The sequence below is a fragment of the Sceloporus occidentalis genome, unplaced genomic scaffold (genome assembly GCF_023333645.1).
Source record: "Sceloporus occidentalis isolate IW3139 unplaced genomic scaffold, rSceOcc1.0.p SCAF_4, whole genome shotgun sequence".
Taxonomy (NCBI): domain Eukaryota; kingdom Metazoa; phylum Chordata; class Lepidosauria; order Squamata; family Phrynosomatidae; genus Sceloporus; species Sceloporus occidentalis.
The window spans coordinates 86,298,919-86,316,005 of record NW_028316984.1 but is presented as its reverse complement, the minus strand read 5'-3'; the positions used below and the strand labels follow the sequence as shown (position 1 = coordinate 86,316,005).

Here is a 17,087-nt window from a genome sequence, read left to right as displayed (position 1 = left end):
GGGTAGGCAGGTGAGTGGGTGGGTGGGTGCTGTTTTTTAATGCTTCAGTTGGATTTAGCCCCCTCTTGTCCAATGGACCTGCCACAATCTATGGCTATTCTGCCTGTCTCCAATACTGTATTTTCAATTATATCCAAAGCATACGAACATGTTTTCCTTCTCCTCCCCCAGGTTACCCTCTGGTGGCAAAGTGGGGAATGCAGCAGCTGTGCCAGGGCAGACGCAACACGAGGAGCCAGACCACAAGACGGAGCCCCGCTCATCTGTGTCAGATTTAGTCAACTCCCTGACCAGTGAAATGCTGATGGTGAGTGCTCTGTTAGATTTTCTCTGTTTTCACAATGAAATATTCCCCTTTGGGAAGATCTTCCTTCTGAATTCTCTGCATCCAAAAAGTTTTTCTTTATTCCAAAAATGCTTACTTCCTGGTATAGGCACAGATTAAAGGCTGGGCACAGATCAAAATGTAATGAAGTTGTGTTGTTGATACTAAAAATCAGGGGTGGGCACCTTGTGACCTTCTAGTTATTGTTGGACTGCAGTTCCCATTATTCTTCATCATTTGCTATACTGGCTAGAACAGATAGCAGTTATAGTCCATCAATTTCTGAACAGCCAAAGGTTGACCACCTTCCAGTTCTATAATACAGGGCAAATATTGAATCCATTCTTATTTTTAGTTCTGCCTTTCAATGACTGAATCACAGGTGCAAAATATATGTGATGCCCAAGCTCACATCATTTGCTGGTTTAATTCAAAGATATAGCCATTGTAGTCTGTAGAACCAGTTTGTAGAGAGATTGTAGCACCTTTGAGACTAAGGGGCAAAGCAGGCCACCGCAAAGGAGCAGCTCCATGCCACCCCTTTCAACACCAGATCAGAGCCACAGCAACTGCATGCTGTGGCCTTGATCTGCTGCTTTGCCAGCTCTAAAAAAACCCAGCAAAATGCTGCTCCTTTTAGAGCCGGCAAAAAGGCACCCTTGCTACCACCGCAGCACTTTTCAGCACTCCTTTCAGCATGTGTAGTATGAACGCTGTACCAAAGGAATGCCATGCCGCTACCCACAATGCAGTCAGGTGGGCAGCATGACACCAGCATGGGGGTGCCATCGGGGGCATGCATTATCCAAACGCCATGTCCCCACACCGCCCCCATGCCGGTGTTTCAGGCTGGTCTGTACAGCCCTAAGTGAAAGAAAGAAGTTGGCAGCAGCACCTTTCATAGACTTAAGTCTACTTCTGTTTGTTGAAATGGAAAGCCAAGGACAGACCTATACAGGCCATTGGTGTGTGAGAATATCAATTCAAATTCAAATTCAAAATCCTTTCTGTATGGAAATGAAGAGGCAGGCCCAATTTTAACTATGGTCATTTGTGGACAAAGGTACTGGAAACTAGCCTTTGTGTATGGAAATGAAGTGGCAAGTCCAGTTTGGCATCGGAAACTAGCCTGTAGGTGAAGGGAATAGATGAGTGTAGGACGCCCCCATGAGGATGGGATTAGATAATGTTGAAATGTATGTAGTGTGGCAGGAAGTTATTATCTTTCTTCAGTCCATTGCTGATGGATTGTAGTCTGTAGATGACCTCCATTTCTGCTGTTTCTCTTTCTAATCAATCTTTGTAGTTCTTTTGTTCAAAGACCGCTGTTCTGAGGTTTGAGATGGAATGCCCAGGGAGACTGAAATGTTCTGCCACCAGTGTTTGTGTGTTCCCATTCCTAATGTCTGAATGATGCCATGATGCCAACTCTGCCCACACATTAATCCAGGAAATATCATCACAAGGCCTAATGACATCACCCACAATATTAGGGGCACTTTCACATGTTCATCCTCCAATGTGATTTCTGCCATATTATGTCATCAATGCCTGTCCACACTCTACATCAAGCAAACAGACCAGTCCCTACACCAGAGGGTAAATGGACATAAATCAGACATTAGGAATGGGAATACAAAAAAAAAAAAAACAGTGACAGAACATGCTGCCAACTTCTTGCTTTCAGTTAGACTCAAAGGTGCTACAAGATCACTCTACATCTGCTGGTTTGTTTATTTTATTTTTTTAAATCCATCAAGATTTGATTGGGGTCACAACATTGGGAAAGAAACTTTCCTTTCCCTATTTTTATACAAATCAATTTCTTGTTTTAATCCAGGGCTGTGAAGTTGACCCTTTAATACCCTAATGTCTGTGTATGAATTGAGATGGCCAGTTCCTGACTCTTTGCCCAGCTGAAATGAAAAGAATGGGGCATGGAGTTTGAAATCCTTCTTTTCTTGAACTCTCCACCATTTCCTTATTACCTTACTGAGAATCAGGATGGGGAGAAGAAAGCACACTTCCAGGGCTATACAATATCCAAGTAGCTATGTTTGCACTGAGGATAAAAGCAGTGGAGTAGAAATCTGAATGCAAATCTGGTTTGAACAGTGCTAGCTGCATGCCAGATCTGTACTGAAATCTCCTGTAAATAAGCTACTATATTTCAAACACATTAAGGTGTGTTCAGGTATTGATTTTAAGCAATCAAAAATGAAGGAAGCCTGTTATCCTCCTGCTTGTTTTTCATTTATAGATATTTACCTAACGTAAGAGCAATAATCCATGATGCACTGGTCCATAATGACATATTTTGCCAAGGTTGCCAAGCGCTCATTACAGTTGCTGTGCCATGACCTCTGTATAGCTCTCCATCTTAGATTGCAAAGGTCAAAGAAAGATCCATGTTGTGATGTTACAGATGGGCCCTGTACAGCATTGGTTTTGAAAACTGTGTGGGGGAAAGTTACCAGTCCTTTTTTTGTTAAAGTGCAATTTCACATGTTCATTAAATCAACACGGCACCTACATTTTAGTTCTTCCTAGACATGTACACAGGGTGGGGCATCTAAGCTGGTGTGAGTGGAGGACTTCGATTCCTAAACAAAAAGAGAAAGTTAATGTGGATTTAAATTCCTATTGTTGTTGTGTGCCTTCATGTCATGTCCAGTTTATAACAACATGAAGGCAAACCAGGCTTTTCTCTGTGAAATTTGTTCAGAGGGGGGTTGTCTTTGCCTTCCTCTGAGGCTGAAAGAGGGGGGCTTGCCCAAGGTCACCCAATGGATTTCGATGGCTGAGCAAGGAGTCAAATCCTGGTCCTCCCAAGTTCTAGTCCAATACTGAATGGTCATTAAACCAACTGTGTGGACTTTGGGGAAAAAACATTCTCTTAACTTGCTTGTTGTGAAGATAAAATTGTGCTAATCCAATGTACAGTATAGCACTCTCAGCTGTGCAGATGAAGGTCACAGTGGATATGGACTCCATGGGCAGGCTTCCTAGATGTTCTTTTGGCCTTGAAAGGGTTTCAGTATATATAGACTCTGGTTTCCATTGCACTTCTTATATCTTTGCAATAGGTCTCCCAGTTTCTAGCATCACCAGTGTTGCCAATTACCAGTGTATTTCCCAGAATCCGGGGAATTTAATTACTGTAATTTCTTTCCAGGGATTTTGACTGAATAATAATAATAAATATTGGGGGATTCCGGGGATTTGGGATTTTGGTAAAACATTCCGGGGAATATCGTCGGGGCTTGTTGGCAACACTGAGCATCACTATTTTCCTGCCACTCCTACCTTGATCCTCATTGGTTTGTTCCTGCTTGCTGGTAGACCTGAATGAGTTAGTGTACAGAGAATATAGTTGCCAGCATACTTCCAGCTGCTGAATCTATTAAACCATACAGGCACAGTTTATCCCTGGTATGCAATCATGTCTGGAAAATGGGAAGAACCCCAAAGCAAGGAAGCACCACAGAGGATCAGTCACACATATGGGAAGTTAACTTCTGAAGTTTTCTCTGGATCAAGCCATTTTAGTACCTACATGCATCTCTTGCATTCTTGGCCTCACTGAAAAAAGCAATGTGTCTGCTATGAGGATTTCAGTGCAGCTGCAAAAAAAAAAAGGGGGGGGGGATACTGGATTAATCTTTTCACAGATTTTCTTAGACCTCTGGCAATGACTAGGAGTTATATGATTCTAGTTTGTGGTTGCTTTGTCTTTCCACATGGATAAGTTTGACTGTAGTTGACAGAAATAACACAGTATTTGGGGCTTTTTAGTAAAGGGTGTAAAGCAACTAACAGAACAATCTTCTACTTAAATCTACTTTTAAAAGCTGAAGGGTTATATGTATGGCAGAAGAAATGGGCGAGATGAAATGAGTAGAATACAAAATACAAAAATTAGATCAGCAAAGATCCCAGACACACCAGATTCTGCTTATCTCTGTCACTGTACCTTCTTGTAAAACAAAACAGGAACAAGCTATAAATCAAAGAAATAATCAAGAACAGGAAAGCAATCAATATAGATATGTATAGATGCAAAAATTTTAAGAAATGAAAACCCTCACTCTCTATGTAATCATATACTCCTAAAACTATTTATCAAACAATTATGAAGTAGATACTAATAGAAAATTACAAACACATAAAACGTTTTGAATTAGTTTCTGTAGATTATTTTATATGCCATGCTTTGCCTTGCATACCTAACAATGTCAGATGTCTTTCAACAAAACTGCCATCTTCAGTGGCTAGAAGTAGGAAGAAATCAACTGATCACAAAAAGCAGAATGAAAAGCTTTCTGCCACATCTGACATAAGTGCACGAAAGTAATTGCACAATTTTGGAATTTTCTCTCTCACATCAGAATTCAATAATTTCATGAGAAAAGGTCTGTAGAAATCCAAACTTCAAGTCAAAGCTCAAATTTATATAAATATCAATTGTCAAAAGCCTATAAAATACAAAATTCTATGCAATGATCTGATTGTAAGTGCTGTGATTTACCTTTCCCCACCTTGGCCTAGTAAGTAAGAAATATGGCAGTCATTCCACCTCTGTCACAACAACATATATTCCTCTACTGAGGGCAACTGTTGTTATCAGATTGCCTCAGATGATGTTGTATAGGTTTATTGTTTTTCTAAAGAATTGGATATTATGGAGAAAGTAGATAGCTAATGAAACTATTGACAGGAGAATAGACAACTCTTAATTCATGGAACTAATTGTCACAAGATATAGAGATGGCCATTGGCTTTAATAAGGGACTAAGCTCACAGAAGAAAGTATCGGTGGTGGCTCATAACAATTTATTGTTTGTTTTGAATTTCTACAATGTTTAACGGTTTATATTATAAAACAATGCAATATTGACATTTAATGAGCAGTGTAATATCACAAATTGATCAAAATATAAATATGTAGAATTGTACATCTGGGAACCCCAGTCCAAACATATAGGCCAGTGATGGCGAACCTTTTTGGGTCGCTGTGCCAGGGGCGGAGTTTCCACCCCGGGGGTGGGGCCGCATGCCAGAGGTGGGGCTTCCACCCTCTGGGGGCAGGGCCTCTGGGGCGAGGGGTTCCCCCACGCTCTTCTCTGGCCTCCAGCTGTTTTTCAGAGACAGCTAGAAGTCTGGGGGGGATTGGGGGAGGGTGACAGGTGAGCACCTGCCCCTCCTCCACTTCCCTTGGCCTCCAGCTGTCTCTCAGAGACAGCTGGAGACCAGGAAGGGCCCGTGGGGGTGAGGAGGAGGAGGCCCGTGGCCCCTGCTCCTCTGAGGGGCTTAGTCAGACCTGAGGTGTCCTCCGAAGGACACCTCTGGTCTTGCAAAGCCCCGAGGGTAGGAGGAGGAGGCGTCCGCCCACCCTCTCCTCCTCGGCCTCCCTTTCCTCAGAGTGAATGGGCTCCAAGGCACCCTTTCGCTCCGAGGAAAGGAAGATCAAGGAGAAGGGGACTGGACACCCATCCCAGGCCCTTCCCTTTGGCCCCTTCCTTTGGCCAAACAGGCCCCTTGGAGCCCATTCGGCTGAATGGAAAGGCCTGGGCACCCATCCCAGGCCCTTCCCTTCAGCTTCCTTACAGCCCCAGATCTCTCTCTTCGGAGGGAAGTCTGGGGCTGGAAGGGCCACGATCGAGCCCAGGACGTGGCACGCCGCCGTCCTGGGCTCTTTAACGGCCCTTCCAGCCCCAGACTTCTCTCTTTGGAGGGAGGGCTGGGGCTGGAAGGGCCGCAGTCAAGCCCAGGACGTGGCACGCTGCCGGAAGAAAGCTGGGAGAAGGAGCCAGATGTGCGCGCCTCTGGCTCCTTCCCTCCAGTGTCATTTTCTGCCTTCCCACTGTCTCCAAGAGACAGAGGGAGGTCCGAAAATGGCGAGAGAAGGAGGAACAGGCATGCGCGTGCCTGTTTTTCCTTCCCCCGGTCCCCATGCCTGGCGAAACAGCTCGGAGTGCTATTTCCGGCATGTGTGCCATAGGTTCATCATCACGGATATAGGCCTTAAACAAACATCTAAAAATCAAAATTCGGGGTGCTTTCCTGATACAGTGAGCCCGCATCATACGCGGGTGCCTTTTACGCAGCTTTCAGCTTACACTGAAAGCCACGTCAATGGGGTTGCAATGGCATGCATGCCACGCCGTGCATCATGCATGAGCCCCATTATTTTCAATAGGGCTCAAGCACAGGCACTATTTGCCTTATGCTGAGGGATCCAGAATGGATCCCCTGCATAAAGCAAGGGCGTACTATACTAATAAAGAGGTAGTCCTGCAAAGCAAATGCTCTAACATTAAACAACCAGTCCCTGATGACCCTGGAAAATAAAGGCTATAGTAATGACAGTTCCAATGGAAGCTGGTCAAAGGAGTGCCTAGCCACTGAGGTCATGGGTCTCTAGTGACAACATAGATCCAGGAGTACCTCAGATTATACACCCATTCCTCCAGAAGGAACGCAGTCCCGTCCAAAACAGGTAACCTCTCTCTTTCTTGGACACTGGAATCACTCAGCCACAGGGCCTCAGTATCACAGGATTCAGTTTGCTGGCTCTCATCCAACCGTCCATGGCATCCAAGAACCACTGCAGGGCTTGCATGGAACTTGTACGTTGTACAGAATCTCCAGTTTTGGAATTAGAACACCACTGGATACCAATTACTAAGGATGAGCTGGAAGAGAGGAGTATCGTTTTCCTGCTTTGTTTTATGGCTTCTGAGAAGCATCTAGTTGGTCTTCATAGGAAGAAGGACTTTGGACTATATGTTTTAATCCAGCAGAGGTGTTCTTACTTTCATATGAATTTCTCCCATTTGTCCACAACTGAGAAAGGGCTTGTTGATTTTGACCCATGCTTCCTTTGTTACGGAAAGATTCCCATCATGCAATAACCATCCACTTACATTATCAGACTGGGCCAGAAGTCTGAGCAGAACTACTTGTGGGGTGACTGGTGAACCAGTTCCGTAACAGATATCACAATGGGGGCAACATTGCATGCAAGGAAAAACACATTGACTAGATGGTACTGCCTATGATTCAGCAGCCAAATATGGTATATATGTGAGCATTCATTTACACTACTAACTTCCAGTCACACATACATGATAATCACTTAATCAAATAGAAATTTGCATCCATAAACCATCCTCTGCATATTGAATAGAACAATCATATCACCTCTTATGGAATGCTTTTCAGCAGAGGCAGTTTATACATTTGGTTGAAAATGTGCCTGTCTTGGTGATGGACATGTATGCATAAACCAGTTCTGAGATACAGGCAAATCAACATGACTTCATTCTAGAAGTCATGCGGTCTGTCCTTGAATATTTGTCACATTACTTGCACATTTGCTTCCTTTCTCTTCAGATTGGTCCTCGTGAGTATAATGGGACCATGAGTATTATGATCCTGAAATTTCTAATAGTTTTTAATCATGCTGAAAAAATAGGCATCGCTCACAATCTCACATCAAACATGGACAATATGGTGTCATGTGCTTCCCTCATGTGGTAAAACTGGGAACAGCAGCACTAAAAACAAGATGTACTGTGTTTCCAGTAAGAAAAAGGAACAGAAAGAGGGGCTTGGAGACACCTGACTTGAATATGCCAGTTCAGATGTGACTTCTCTCTGCATAGATCTTTAAAATGCATGCTATGGAGAACATCTTTATTTATTTACTGCTAGAATTCAAAAGCTGTTTTTTAAGGCTATGTACACACAAAGCACCACACACAAAGAAGTGACAGATAAAGTAAAATGGAAAAGCAATCCCATCAGACAGTAGAGGTTTCTTTCTGAAGTTGCTGTGGATCTGTAGCAATGATAATCTATGATATCAATGAAAGACAGAAATTAAGAGAAATATATTGAAAGTGGGCCTGCCTAAATGTAGAAGGGCCAACATATAATAACCCTATTGTAAGAGAGTTCCACAGATTTGAGGTCAACACTAAGAAGATTCTATGTCTTGTATACACCAGGATTCACACAATATACCTCCAGGAAAAATTCTGTAATATGTGCAGTAGCCATAAGTGTGTTGCAAGAACACTCAAAAAACAGAGCAAAGAGTCTTGATAATATTCTTCTCATAAAACAGCCCAAGATTGCTTACTACATGCTGTTTATTGATTAAAAACATAAAATACTTAGCATGGTCTTTCGCTAAGAGTTAGGATAGATACTGTGGAAAAGTTCATACCTTAGTGCTTTGCTGGGAAAGTCAGGGGAAAGCTACAGGAAGCATATTTCTGAACAGCAGCTATGACAGAATGAAAAGGACCTTAAGAGAAGAGATGTTGTCTACAGATAGCAATACGTGAATCAGCCTATGTCATATCTATGCTTCTTGCACATATGTAAACCTTTGATCTATTTCCATTTTAGTCCTCTTTGTCCTCTCCCTCCCCCCCCCCAAAAAAAAAACCCTTGTTCCTACTTCTGAAGACACTCATGGTGTAAAATGCCTGTTGGAATATAATAGACAGCATTTTTCCCTGCACCTGGGAAAGAATGCTACCACTTTATCCATTGGAACTTGCTTAAGGGTGAGGAGGGCACAGCAGTGTTGTGGAAAGGAGCCTAAATACTGAGAGTATTTGCTATACAGTATATGCATAAGCATAACAGTTTCTTAACAGGCACAGATTTGTTCCCCATAAATCTGATGAAATAATAATGCCTTTACCTGTTTTATGAAGGCTAGAAGGGAGTCTCTGTATGGGCCTCACAGAAGATGGAGGTGAACATTACATTCATCAGGTGTCAGAACAATTCGCTCCCAGTAGATCAAAATTCACCACTGAGAGGGAGGGTATCTGGTGCCTTTTTATTTGTGGGTAAAAAAATTGAAATAGAGGGAAAATTCACAAGGGGGTGGGTTCCTATGGAAATACACGTTCTCAGTGGCACCCTTGGCAACAGCAGTTGGTGGCCTCCGTGTTAATGGAGCAGAGAATCCACTGTGGTCTTAGTATGGACTCTAAAGGAACTGTCCAAAGTGCTGACTCTTATTCTCACTTTGGACAGCACCTTTAGAGTTCCTTGAGTAAAACTGCAGAGTTAAGGCTACAACCCTGAGTGAATTTCCCACCCAACTGAATTTAGGGCTTTGAAAATCAATACTCCCAGCACTTTCTATTTGGTACAAAAATAAATCCAGAGCTACTAGAAGAATTAGTTAATAGGAGAAGAAACAGGGCTCTTGCAATGATGAATCACTTTATTAATGAACTGCAGTCTTTTGGGTAACTTGAAGTTTCTGAATTGCCTTTAAAGAAAGAAAGCATCATTGAGACAGGTTGTTCGTTCTGTCCATTTCTATCTATCACAATTGGAGATGTGCAGATGGTTATTTTCATATATCTCCTCCACCTCCTTTACAATTTGATAAGCTCCCTAATGCATTTCTCCTACTGCCAGCCTGTTTCCAAGAGCGTTGACCCTTCCTGTTTTTAAATAGCCTGACTAAAAGGCCTTAGTCCTCTCTCAGGGGACAGCATTCCACAATCTGCAGAATGCTATTCCTGTTAATGAGTTTCATCTCCTTGCCCTCTACCTTTTTTTCCTATTTCATCTTCAAGTTTCACATTTTCAGGTCCTTGTGTTTGGTAATGTCCCTGGCTTTGCTGTCAGGGACACACACGGGAGGAGTAGAGCTCCATGCGATTGCTTCAAGCTGGAACACAGCCAGGTCACCAGTGCTGAACAACACACCAACACAATCCAGTTTGATTTTCTAGTGTATTGTACAAGAGGTATTTTCCCCCTTCTAACACATTATCCAGCTTGACAACACATCTCAAGTAATGAAGTGCAGCAGAAAGACAGCAAAACATTGATGTTCTTGTTTTTGTGGCTTTGTTTTCCTTTGCACTCCAAGGGCACAGGAAGTTGTGTGTTTGATCCTTCACTAGCAGATTTCAAACACTGACTCCATCAGAGAAGCTCTTATAGATGCAGCAGCCGTTAGAATCCAGCACCAAAAAGACTCTGCATCTAGAAGTTTCCTCTTCTGGCAGATGCAGTACATGGTGAACATTCCCATGAAGAAACCAGATTTATACCAAAGACTTTCAGCTGAAGGGGAGGCATTGGCACCATCCTCCCCGCAGCCCGACTCCCTTACCATTCCTTAGCCATTAACATGAACCATGAGAAAACTCCTATGTACTTGTAATGCCCCTGTCCTAACACCAGGGGACGCTGCCTGAGCACAGCTGTGGTGGCTGGTGGATTCTGTGTCAATGGAGTGATGAGTGGATCCACTCTTGGGTTTAGTCTGAAGGAACTATCCAGTGCTATCTCCCATTTGGTTCAGTGTTCTGGATTTCTCTTTCAAAGCTCATAATGAAACCTGGGATGGAGTGATCAGTTCACTGGCATGAAAGCTGCCACCTGCTCAAATATAGCTTGATCTATATAGTAGCCTTCCACAGTTTGACTCCTTCCAGCATAACTCACTGGGAGCTGTGGGAGTTGTAATCCAACACATCTGAAAGACACGAGGTTGGGAAAAGCTCCCTTATATGCATTACTCATTCACTTGGAATAATCTGTCCTGCACTGGCTTCTGAAGTAGATCCAATTAAACAAAATAAATAACTCGCTGCCTTTTCTATTAGGAGAAAAGTGGAATATAATAATAATAATAATAATAATAATAATAATAATAATAATAATTTATTTATTTAAAATGGCTTTTGTATGGTCCTGCCTTCCCAAAATTCCAGAGTAGTGTACAAATTGTAAATTAAAAATTTTAATAGTATGTAAAATAATCTAAAAAAGGCAGGAAATTTGTAAATTAAACTACTCCTGTCATCCAGGTTATTGGACAAGTTTAAAATGCTTGGGCAAACAAGCAGGGTTTGACCTGGAGCGACAAAGAATATAATGGAAGCATAAGTTGCATCTCCTTCACAAATAGCCATCACAGTTTCCTTTTCTAATTCCCCTGCAAAATTAATTTCATTTTAAATGTAGGCCTAACTTTTTGGCCCTCTAGGGTTAAAACTAATGAACATTTAACAGAATATTAAATATCACTGGCTTCTGTTATAATTGTAACAGAATAATTGCAATTGACACCCTCAATAATATTTGGGGTAGGTGGTTCTGGAATAGTAATTATGTAATTTAATCCACACTAAGTGAGGAGTAAATCCATTGAACTTAATAGGTCTTCCTTTTGAGTAGATGTAAGGATAAGGGCTCTATACTGAACAAGGGAATGAAGATAGGGGACTCTAAGGGTGGGACCTTGGGGGCTATGCTTCCATCATCCCTGCTTGGGATAAAAGGTGTATCTCTAAGTGAAGCAAATCCAGGATTCTTTAGTTATGTGGTCTGTGAATACACTGGTTGGTTTGGATGAATTGGCCATAAGGTTTATTTCCTCCTCAATTATCAACCTTTTCGGAGTAACATTCCAAGACACCCAAGTGATCAGTAGCCCATGGCCATTGAGAAGATTAAACACTGCCACCCCAATTCTCCTCTAGGCTGAGTGCCCCTAAATTCATAGCTTTTAACCAGGTCTCATCCATGCTATTCCACAGGTGCAAGGACTCCATGCACCCCAGAACTGTTGCACCGGTTTAGAACATACCTATCATAACCCCCTCTGCAATAAGAGGAATCTGACATGGAGGAGCTAGATTGTACAGGGTTTCCAGCTCCAGATTATGGCTCCTCAAATCTGAGAGGGCTGAAGGACTCTCTCCTGAGTAAGACTTGATGAACAGCCAAAGTGAAACCCCTGTCCTTTAAAGTTGGGTGAAGAGAGAAGTAACAGCACCACAGGAGTCAATGTCTGTTAAATAGGAAACACTAAGTAATCAAGCACCTGGCTTGCAGAGGCAGACACCTATAAATCTCCCATCAGCTTCTGGGAGTCCTTGTTGCACACAACTATTTAGTCTTCCAGACCAGTAGTGCTCTCTGTGCTTGTGTATTTCTTGGGATTCTTGACCTCTAGATTAAGTGTGTTTAATGTCTCTTTGTTTTACCCTTTTGTCTTTGGTTATCTGCATTGCTGGCTGCATGTAACAAAATCTAGACCGCCTGAGACCTTGCCCCTGTGCCTCCTTTTAACTTCCGTGAAGTTATATGACCTGGATTGGCTTGACACCTATAGCTGCTTCCCCTATGATAACCTGTCTTTTTGCAAACTTGCTACCTGTAGGCATAGGAAGCTGCCATGTTGGCTCCTGTGGAGATGACTCTGGCAACAAGACAGACAGGTTGTCAGGAAGGATTTACCTAGCTGGCAGTGAGCAGATGGATGGAAGCCAGGAACCATTTGAGGAGACTGCTGTGATAGAAGGGAAGGAAGATCTTTTATGACAGGTCCCAAGAAAGCATCAAAGCTATAGCCAAGTAGTCCAGAAGTTATTATTTATTTGTCTAAACTACGAGGGGCATATAAAAGAGTTCAGCTTCTTGTCATCATTTTTTGAGATCCTCTCCAGAGAAAAGAAGGAGAAAGAAATGCTTAAGGTGCCTGAAAACATGACAGGGCAAAATCCATAGAAGACTGGGGGTGGGGGGAATATAGGCACCAATGAAAAATGAAAGGAGAGAATTTCTACATCTGCTCAAAATCTAAGGTCTTCCCCAGCCGTTGATCTATTTCCCTTTCATCACCTCATTTAATCTCCAGCCACAACCATTTTGAAAGACTGGAAAGGCATTTCTCTTGGTGAAAGCATGAAAAGAGCAAAGCTAGCAAGAATTCTCATTGCAAGCAGTAAGTCAGATCATGTCTTTCTGTGACAAAATTTATTGGTATTGTATAACCAACCTGCCACAGACAGCTCATGATCCAAGTGGAGGTTAGGGGATTTCACTTTGGTATTTCAGGATGAATAAAGTACCCCACTCCATGTTTGGACCGTGGGCCACCCATGCAAACTCTTCCTCAATGGAGCTGTCTCGTGGCCCTTCTCCATCTGTGGAACTCAAAGTATTTGAGACAGAGAAGCATGTGGTGGCTTCTGTGGACCCACATCTTCCTAGCCATGTGTTTTGGGGGGAAACATGTCACAGTACACAATCACATTAATATTTTTTCTGCATTCCCTCTGCCAGCAATTAAGTGGAAGCTGATGAACTGAGAAGATGCTAATGTAATGGTGTTGATAATGACTTCATGAATCGATAGCAATATAACTGATGTTCAAAGGCCTGAGCATTTTTTGAACATTCAAAGCTTGCAGGTTTTCTCCCAGAGCTGATTTAATTCCTCTGGCTTCTGTATTTCTGACGTGTTGCTGTTAAAGCAGAAATAGGCACGATTTGGCTAATATTAATAGCTCACTATATCTTGCAGCTATTCCTTTCACATTGCTAACTAAAATAAGCCCACAAACTAGGATTAGGGCTATTTCTGTCTGAATACTTGTAGGTTTTATTGTGTAAGGGCATGTCCTGTCACAGAAGTTGGCCTTATGAGTAGTTCTAACCATTAATAACCACACTGAAGCTTGAAGATCCTCTTGGTGTGAAAGAAAAACAGGTGAAGGATTCATCACCACTCCTTGTCCATATCAAAAGAAAACAAATTCAGCCAAAGGGTGCTGGAGAATTTCATTTATTCTACATTAAGTGAGCTGTCCTCATTCATAAATTCTTAATTAATATGTGGATCAAAACACATTTACTTTTCAGACTATGTGCACTCTTCAGAATTTTGCTGTGCAGATACCAGCTCAAAGTGGCTGTTTTAGGGAGAAATGCCTACAAAACACATATTTTAAGATAAACTGTGTATCATTTAAATGCAGATTTTCAGGCCATTTTTAAAAAGGTCTGGATTTTGCTTGGGCCATTTACAAATGTATAACCACTGTAGTTATATAGCTACACAATGACTCCTGGCCCAGTCCCTTCAATTCCCATATACCAGTCATCAAATGGATCTGTTTTCCTATTGATCAGAAAAATTGATGATCCCACTCCTTCCCAGGAGTGATCTCTGGTGCAACATGCAGAAGTAGGGTCCATGTTACATTCCTCCCTCCTGCCAGACATCACTCACACAAGGAGGTGGGAACATCAGTCAGCTGCTTCTGGATCAACACAGAAACAGACCTCTGTTGATCACAGCAGCTGCTGCCTGGTAAGTGAGGATTGGAGGACTTTCACAGCCCCTGTATATCCCCTAAACAGGGAATATGTAGGTATCATCAATACCAAACAACCAGGAATGTATAGCTCTGGTATTGTGAACTAACATCAAGTCAACTTCAACTTATGGCAACCCTATGAATGAAAGACCTCCAAGTCACCCTATCATCCACAGCCCTGCTCAGGTCTTTCAGGCTCAGGGCTGTGGCTTCCTTGAATCTATCCAGGAGGAATTCCCAAACTTCCTCCATTTTGAGCAGGGCTAGGAAGCATGAAATTATGTTTCTATGAGCATTTCTAGCTTTTATTTGGTCTGTCCTCCATTTTTCTTGAATGCCCTACATTTTGCGGTGCCTTGTCCACCTTTGTGGTTAGGACAGTTGGTCATCCTGCCATCCCTGGGTTAGGGCCTTGTACCTTTATGAGTTGTATGTGGACTTTTTTCCAAGCCCATACTAAAGCAATTTCCTCATACATATCAAAGTCTTGCAAAGGTCACTGCACCATGAAGAAGAGGCTATCTTCATAGTTGCAGAAAGGCAGAGGGGGACTTTGATATTTTGGGCACCTCTGATCGGAAATGAAGCAGCTCTTATTCGCTCTTTCTTGCCATCAGGGCAAGAATTTACCCAACTCTCCCCAGCTTTGTGAATTTTCCACCTGCTTTACCTTGATGTATTATACTTACGTGTCTTTGCTTGCCTTCAGATAGCACACAACCAGCCTGGAGCCTTGCAAAACAATGGCAGCAAAAGGTGTCTTAAAGCCTTTCTGAGAAATGAAAAGATTCAGGGCAAGCTGCCAAAGGGGGATGAGATTTAAAATTGGAAATTGTTGACCTTATTGTGAGAGTCAACACAGATATTTAGTTTCCTTAGGTACCACAGATTCCAATCTCCCTTAGATGCTGTAACTTTCAGCATGCCCTTCGTTAAGCTGAATAAACACAAAGCATTTGAGAATCAAAAACCTCTCCCTGTTGCAGTTTTTCACCATGAACCTTTGGATACCAGGCTTCCTGTGCTGGAGTATTTTTGAGCCAGAGTGTATGTAAGATTAGACTATATTCATTTTACTTTGTTTTAATCCTGCTTTTAAGTGAATATTGTTTCCCAAAGTGGCTCACACCAAGTTCAAAAGAGAAAGAGAGGGAAGCTAATACTAATGAATCATTCTAGCATTCTCTTCTTTGGTTATGACATAGGGTGAAAATGTGTGGCAAAGCAACTTGGTACAGTGGATGGGGAAATGTATGTCCTTCCAGATGTTTTTAGACTGTGGCTCAGGTCAGTTGTAGCTAGCCTAGACACTGGTCAGGGATGAGGGGACATACAGCCCAAAACTTGCAGGATAATATTTATTTGTTTGTTTTATAAATCCCATCTTTCCCAATAAAGGACCCCAAAAGAAACTTACAACAAAGTTAAAATATTAATACCTGATTATACTTAAGTTAAAACAGAGTCAAATTAGGCATCATGCCCAGAATTTACAACAATTTCAATAACTTAAAAGAGGCAACAATAACAATGAAGGGAAAAAGCAGCACACAACTCATGGGGGGTGGGGGGGTGGGGACCTTCACAACTTTTTAATCTCAAAAATGCCAGTTCAGTTGAACAAGCCTTTACCTGCCAACCAAAGGAAAGTGGGGAAAAGGTCAGCCTCACCTCCCTGTTCCATGCCCCTTGTGTACCAGATGGTATTGGGCTTGCATGTACAAACTGTATAGGCATTTTGAACCAAATTGAGACAGAATGTTAGATTCCTATAAAACAGCAATATGGGAATAATTGTTTGATGTAGTCACTGACCTGGGGACCTGAATGTAATTAAGTTATTAAATATTAATAAAGGCTTAATTAACATTATGAATGGAGAGGAGTCTTTAGAAGATACTGCTAAAAAACAGATTTTCTAGGAAGCAAACCCTCCAAAGTTTCACAGATAAAATCTGAAATGTGTAGCCAAGCAACATCAGTGTGTGCTCAAGATGATAAAAGGTATTAATGAGGAAGAACAAACAGGAGAGTTTGCAGCAGTTTAGTTTTGCCTCAATTTATTGGGAAGGGCAAGACACTACCCTTCCTCTCCCCTTCCCTCTGCTGAGTTAACTGAGTGCAGTCTTTTGCACTCTGAACTTAGTTTCTGTTATCTGAAGTAAACTGAGGACAACGGAGGAAAGTGGGAGGAGAAGAGAGAGAAACTGGGACATTTTAAAGGCATCTGAAAGTGAGAGATGACAGAGGATTACTCGGGACTGTCCCTGCTAATCAGGACAGTTGTAGGGTGTAAGGAAGACACTATGGCACATAGAATCGTAGAGTAGGAAGAGACCACAAGGGGCATCCAGTCCAACCTTCTGCCATGTAGGAACTCACAATCAAAGCATCTTCGACAGATGGCCATCCAGCCTCTGTTTAAAGACCTCCAAAGGTCCAAGGGAGTGTGTTTCACTGTCGAACAGCCCTTACTATCAGGAAGTTCCTCCTAAAATTGAGCTGGAATTTCTTTTCCTGTAGCTTGCATCCATTGTTCTGGGTCCTATTATCTGCAGCAGGAGAAAACAAGTTTGCTCCAGCCTCAATATGACACCCCTTCA

The 17,087-nt window shown here is 42.3% G+C and overlaps 1 protein-coding gene across 7 annotated transcripts in view; it reads left to right on the top strand.

Annotated features, from left to right (window-relative positions):
* Positions 1–17,087, top strand: part of SYT7 (synaptotagmin 7) — a 307,574-nt gene that overhangs the window by 260,626 nt on the left and 29,861 nt on the right. For all 7 annotated transcript variants that reach the window (XM_089520749.1, XM_089520746.1, XM_089520745.1 and 4 more), the window contains one exon: positions 172–307. In XM_089520749.1, coding sequence (XP_089376875.1) covers positions 172–307 — 136 coding nt within the window. The remainder of the gene's footprint in view (positions 1–171; positions 308–17,087) is intronic.